Here is a 6,900-nt window from a genome sequence, read left to right as displayed (position 1 = left end):
CAATATATTTTTTTTTCTAAAAAAGTTTTTTTTTTTTTTTTTTTTTTTTTTTTTCGGTTCTATAAAATAATATAACAAATCTTTCTATTTTTTCTAGATTATATTTATGTACAGAAGTTTTTGTATAGGTATTGTATTTTACCTACCTTTTCTTCGTTGAGAGAAATAAAGTCAGTCATAAAAACATTACCTATATGTATATTTTCTAATAAATAATAGAGTTTGTTTTATATTTTCTTTTACTCTGGTAATTTTGCACCTACATAAGCAGAGTTGTATTCAGTCATCAACTCATCATACGAAATTTCTCTTTGGACTAGTTTGGGCTGGCAGCGGGTGTGGTAGAGGGCCATTGTCCAAACTCAAAAACACCATTGTTCTCTTACAATGAATGGATATAATGAGGTAGGTATTATACCATTCACAAGCATTCACTATTAATACTATTATGAAGGAAACTAGAGTTCCAAAGTCCCCAACAAGGTATCTTTAAAGAACAACCTTTCTTCTAAGTACCTCTCCCTTTCTTTTAACTTTTAATACCCCATGCACTATTACCTATGAAAGAAATTAAAGGTCCAAAGTCCTAAACTAGTTGTCATCAAGTAAGAACCATTATTTCAAGTACCCACTCTCTCTTTCTTCTTCCAAGTCCTTTTGAACCCCTGACCCTGATCAATAGGTACAATGTTACAGCTGTTACACAATGCATTAGGAACACACACAAAAGGAGGACACAATAGTAGTCCTCCTTTACAAGTTGCAAATTGTACATCATCTAACTCTAACTGGATGGTAGGTTTTTAGGTAGGTATAGAACGAAGGCCAATGTCCTATTTCCTATAATACAAAGTGCACCCTCGTGTCTCTTGTAGATGAACCCTTCTTGTATCTAAGGCCAGCCACTCACCATCAGGTATCAGGTAGACCTGACAGGCGTATCTGTCAGGTCTACCCGGTAGTGAGTGGCCGGCTTATGTAATTGAAGGAAGCTCCAAATTTTAGACGTTTTTTTTTCTAGCTAAATCCCCTTTAGGGATGAGCTTTTTAAGACGTTTGTGTGAGGTAAGTAACTGTTACGTGTAAGGTCTGATCGTTCTGGAAGCAAGGAGAGAAGGAAGAAAGAATAGGAGAAAGCACGGTTGGTCCAGTGGTAACGCGCTTGCTTGCCATGCAGAAGGTCCTGGGTTCGAATCCCACCATCGAAAAAAATTTGTACTCGTTTTTCGATTGCAGATATTTCAACGGGTTACTTTCCCAATTTTCTTGACCCCGCCGGGAATCGAACCCGGGTCTCCCGCGTGCAAGGCGAGCGCAGTGACCACTACGCCACGGGAGCTGACTTATGTACGTACATAAAATATAATGTACCCTGCTTATACTGCTAGAATGAGACTGTAAAAGTGTAAAGGCATTTTAAAAGCACCGTCGCTCGTGGTTGGTATTCAGATGAGTAACCATCTGTAGGATTGCTTGAGACCCGTTCTCGGAACGACTGGCTGTCTCCTACCCTGTCTCCCTCTTTCCACTTTCAGGAGAGTAAGACCTTAGCAGGAACAATTCTCTCTATCAAACCTCCTAAACATAAAAAATAATATGTAAAAAAAAAAAAAATACATTGAATCATCCCATGATAAACTATAATATAAAACCCATTAAGCCCGGGGCGGCCATCTGATGAGAGGCATACTACGGGATGGGCATGCTACGACACAGGCCACAAGCGTCTAATGTAGCAGTTGTTCCATTGCTACGAATACTACGAAATAAAAACGGCGGTGGAACACTCATCTTTTTTACAGCAAGTTTCTTTTTTTTTTTTTCTCCTTTAAAGCGCTTTAACTCTACGGGCAGTAGGTCGTTCACGCTGAGCAAGTTTCTTGCAAAACCCAATCTGGGCAATATTTATATCCAGTGAACATCGATGGGTCGAAAATTTATTTTATTTATTTATTTACAAAAAAAGCCAACCGTTGCAAAATAATAAACCTAATCTGTTTAGGATAAATTTTGCTCTGGGTGGAAATCAAACCCGAGATCTAGCGTTTGAAAGGCAAGCGTGCTACCGTCTAAGTTAATAATAATCATAATAATAATAATAATAATAATAATAGACTCTTGAGTGGAAGGTAACCACTAGGCGAGGTTTTCTACCACCTAACCCTTAGAGTTCCATTATTATGTGGTCAAAATCTCAAATAACTGAGGATAAAATTCCATGCCTCGGCTGGGATCGCACCCAGTTAAGTAGGTTTGCTTAGTAGTACTTAATAAGTACTTTACTTAAGAAGCAATGAAAGAAGCAAAGAAATATAGAAGTTGAGCTGAAAATAACCAGATGAACTAAAGAAGAAGTATTTAAGCAAGTTAAAAGAATACCCTAAAAGTACATTAGTACTTTAGTACAGGGCTTTATTCAGAAAGAGAAATAACTGTGAATTGTGATGAATAAACTTCTTCTTCTTCTTCTTCTTCTTCTTCTTCTTCCTCTTCTTCTTCTTCCTCTTCTTCTTCTTCTTCTTCTTATTATTATTATTATTATTATTATTATTATTACATTTACTTAACTCGTTGCAAGGCGAGAAGAAGGAAAAAGAAGAAGAAAAACATCGCCTTCTGGGTTCTGTTTTTGTTCCGTGGCCAAGTTCCATCACAGTTCCAGTAGCAGCAGCAGCAGCTCCCAAGAACCCGATGACGAAATACCACGCGCTCTTGTTACACTTTTCAGTTCCTAGGAATTGTTTATAGTTCCGAGACCTCACAACAAGAAAGAGGAAGACAAACAAAACCTTGCTATATTTGTCAGGGCGGTATTGGGGGGAGGTGTCGCGAAAGTCGCGATTTAAACACGGAGGTGTTCGAAAATCATCTAGTTAAACTTTAATGAGATAATGGTTGCTAGGGAGTGTAAAATATTGATACGGGTTGCTAGGCAGATATCGATTTTTCTTGCCTAGGAAGGTAAACATACTTGGAGATTTTTCAGTTCGTAGAAAATTTGTCTAGAGAAGTGCCTAAGAAGAAATTTATAAAGCCTATTTCGAGAAGCCTAATTTTGAGAAGTTTATAGAGAAGTTTTTTTTATAGAAATTAAAAGAAGAGACATTTCAAGAAGTGATAGTTCATGTAAAACTAGAAGTTACGGTGAAAAGTGTAAAGTTTGAATACCTACAAGAGAGACATTGTGTAAAAGTATAGAAGACATTGTATTGTGACATTTGAAGTTATTACTGTGAACCTTCCTCCCTCGAGCTTGATTTTTCTCCTTTACTGTAGGTCAGACTCCGAAGCATTTCCCCCGGTACATCACTGTTTGGACCCTCGCCCCCCAAAATCCTGTATACGGCCCTGATTATTATTGTTCTCAAGTGTTGAGACTCAGACTGAGTATAAGTACTTGAAGTATGCAAGTGGCAAGTACAATAGACGGCAAATTTTACACAAGTACCTACTACATAATAATAATAGTGCTTATTTATACTGCTCGCATAGGACTGAAAAGTCCCTTTACTCCAGCAGTAGGCTACTACTATTATTGTGGTCAAATTCTCAAATTATATTGAGGATAAAATTCCATACCTCAGCTGGGATTGAACCCACGCCCTCCTGTTTACCAGGAAAAGAAGAGAATTAAGTAAATTTTGGGAGAGAGAAATTTTGGGAGAGCAGAAAGTAGATTGGTAGAGAGGAAACTGAAAGAACTTTTCGTATTTCACTTGAATGAACAGAAATACCTAGGTATCGAAGAAAAACACGAAAGTAGGTAACAGAAATTTTCGAAAACATTAAGTTAAACATATTCTTCTACCTCAGCTGAGCTCTCTGCTTGTAATTTGGGAAACATGAAATTCCCGAGGTAAAGAGGTAGGTATAAGCAAACAATATTACCTACCTACTTATACATAAATAGGTAAATATTTATGTATTTACCTATACTTACCTACATAGGTATAATAAACCTACTGGAGAATATTAGGTATTCACCCTCAAATAAGATCTGTGTTAGTAGCTTTAGATCGTCCAGAACTGTATATAGGCAGTTTTTTAGGAGGTATACATATAGGTATGTAGATGTAGGTAGATCTATAATAATAATAATAATAATAATAATAATAATAATAATAATAATAATAATAATAAATAAACATGGCTTGGACTCGAACCTCCAAAGTCCACAAAGTCCACCACGCTAACTACTAACTACAGAGTTTGTTAGTCTTCAGGTGTGTCAAAACATAGGTAGTCGACGGCTGTCGATGGACCATCAGTTGATGTGAATTTATGTGGATCGACGACAATCGACTGTGTGGACACACCTTTAAATTCAACCACTTCCGTTTAATTTGTCAATTTTGCTGGCGGAATGTGGGCTGGAACTTACCGTGGTACTTGTGCAGAAGTCACGTCCGTGGAATATTGCTACCAAAGGAACTGGCACAAACGAGCAGTGACCAGCGTTATTATAGGGTTAGTTTAAATGCAAGAAGGAGTTTTTCGTGTTATTACAGGGTTAGGTTAAATACGAAAAGGAGCTTTTCTTTTCCACGGACGTGACTTCTGCATAGTTACCCTTACCGTTTCTGGTTTCTCTGCCATCTGAAGGATAGAGCCATTTTCTTCGTATTCATCACTCGTACTTGTACTTGTCGTAGAAGTGGAACTGTCTGAGGAAACCTGCTGGTCCGCTGAGGAAACCTGCTGGTCCGCTGAGGAAACCTGCTGGTCCGCTGACGAGACCTGGAGAAAAAAAAAATCAAATCATGAATCTCTTTATGGTAAAGCCGAGAGCTACTTCACAACTTTTTAGCCCGTCCTTCCTTTATTATTATGATAGTAGTAAAAAAAAAGTTAGTGGACGGGCTATTGTATTCGCTCCGGTGTCGTCTGTCTGTCACTCTGTCTGTTCCCATAGATCCATAGAAGGACTTAACCAAACCTGGTCGACCTATATTATATCAAATTAAAGGTCTTTTAACCAGGAACACGAAAGTGCTTGTGCAAATTTTGTTCAGAAAACCAAAAAAATGGTTTTTCGGGGATTTTTTTTTTACATATCACAGCATCATCAAGTCAAGGCCCATCCCCACTTGTGAGTTTCATCAGATTTTTTTCTTCTTTTTTTCCCGAATGTCCTGTAGGCAATGCAATTTAAATGAGAGTGTTCCCACTACACACGACACGATTTTTTTCCGAACGACATAGACAAGTGGGAATGGGCTATCAGCCGGCGGGATTTGGTTCTTGGCTGTGGCAAAAAAAAAAAAAAAAAAAAATCTCACCTTGTTTTCAATGTAATTTAAATGAGAGTGTTCACACTACACACGACACGATTTTTTTTCCGAACGACATAGACAAGTGGGAAGGGGCTATCAGCCTGCGGGATTTGGTTCTTGGCTGTGGCAAAAAAAAAAAAAAAAAAAAATCTCACCTTGTTTTCAATGTAATTTAAATGAGAGTGTTCACACTACACACGACACGATTTTTTTTCCGAACGACATAGACAAGTGGGAAGGGGCTATCAGCCTGCGGGATTTGGTTCTTGGCTGTGGCAAAAAAAAAAAAAAAAAAAAATCTCACCTTGTTTTCTTCCATTACTCTGAATTAAATATTTAACATGTCGAACGGAAAATAAACAGAAAACTGGTGGAAAACTGGAAATTAATAATGAACTTGTGAAAATTAACAAAGTACAAATTTATAAACCTTGAAGGAAAACCTTCTCTTGACAAATACTACTCAAAGACTTATGAAAATGTCAAGGGAAAATGCGAGGATTTTCAATTTACTTGGTACTGGCCAAAAAACAAAAGTTCAAATCACCATGGAGTCACTGCTTACCTTGGGTGTTATTTTTCCATAGTTAAAATACGCCTGTTTTTGGCTAGTCAGGCAAAAAGATTTTTTTTACAGGAATCCGGCGTTTATAGCACTTTGCATATCTTGATACTAGTTGCCGGGCGCTCGTTAAAATGAAATCTCCGTAGATGCGTTTTAAGTTTTGTCCGAGTGTCCAGTCATTCAGTGGATTGTATCTATGTATGTATACTTAGGTAGGTAATATGTACATACATAAAATATAATGTACCCTGCTTACACCCATATTTACGAACAAAATGCTGGCTCTTAAGTTCGTGCTAAGCATAGTCTCAAGGCATTTGATTGGTCAATTTTGACTTGAGACTGATCTAAGAACGATCATTCTTGTTCATAAATACGAGTGTAAGTCGCGCGTCCCTAGTGTGAGAGATCTGTATCATTTTCATAGATTTTCAGGTGACTACGCGCTTCTACCCTTCCAATGTACGACAGGCGGACAGGCCTTATGAACAGGGGAACTTACGGGGACTAGGAATCTTCGAACTTCAGCGAGGGCGTAAGCAATGCGTGCGTGAGCCTCTGCAGGGGGAGCAAATGCTGTGATCTCGACGTGTAACTCCTCTAGGAGATGGAGAAATTTTGGATCCCCAGATATGCGTAATTCTTCCTCCTGAAATAAGTCAAGTGAAGACATACAGTAGAACCTCGATTATTTCAACTAATTGGGACCGAGGGTAGTTGAAATAATTGAAATTCCGTATAAAACAATGGAAAAGGGGGCAAAATTTAGATACAAAAGAGGAAAATGGTTAATAAATACCCTCCAAACTTTCAGAGTCTGGTCTAGACTAAAAGAGCAAAAATAAAACCCGAGAGGGCCTCTAAATACAGCCCTGCAACCGAGATTTTTTGCGGAAAGATTTCGCCACACGTATAAATTCAAAGTTTTCCTTTGGTAGATATCTATTTTATTTTCTTTGGTTTTTACTGTCCACTTGAGCTTTGGGATTTTTTTCCCCCCACAAAAAGCTGCATAAAATCGTCGAAACTGTTTTTTCCCTTTTTATTTATGTCTCGTAAGTA

The 6,900-nt window shown here is 37.9% G+C and overlaps 1 protein-coding gene and 1 non-coding gene across 2 annotated transcripts in view; both read right to left on the bottom strand.

Annotated features, from left to right (window-relative positions):
• Positions 1–5,722, bottom strand: part of LOC113471560 — a 27,452-nt gene extending 21,730 nt beyond the window's left edge. The window contains exons 1-2 of the mRNA XM_026830802.1: positions 5,578–5,722; positions 4,576–4,737 (exon numbers count right to left, since the gene is read on the bottom strand). Of these exons, the coding sequence (XP_026686603.1) occupies positions 4,576–4,737; positions 5,578–5,592 (177 nt within the window). The 5' untranslated portion in view covers positions 5,593–5,722. The remainder of the gene's footprint in view (positions 1–4,575; positions 4,738–5,577) is intronic.
• Positions 1,268–1,339, bottom strand: Trnaa-ugc. The gene has a single exon. It is a non-coding gene; the product is annotated as a tRNA-Ala (tRNA).
• Positions 5,723–6,900: the final 1,178 nt, after the last annotated feature.

The sequence above is a fragment of the Diaphorina citri genome, unplaced genomic scaffold (genome assembly GCF_000475195.1).
Source record: "Diaphorina citri unplaced genomic scaffold, Diaci psyllid genome assembly version 1.1 scaffold2616, whole genome shotgun sequence".
In the NCBI taxonomy this organism is placed as follows: Eukaryota; Metazoa; Arthropoda; class Insecta; order Hemiptera; family Psyllidae; genus Diaphorina; species Diaphorina citri.
This window is presented reverse-complemented; position numbering and strand designations above follow the sequence as displayed.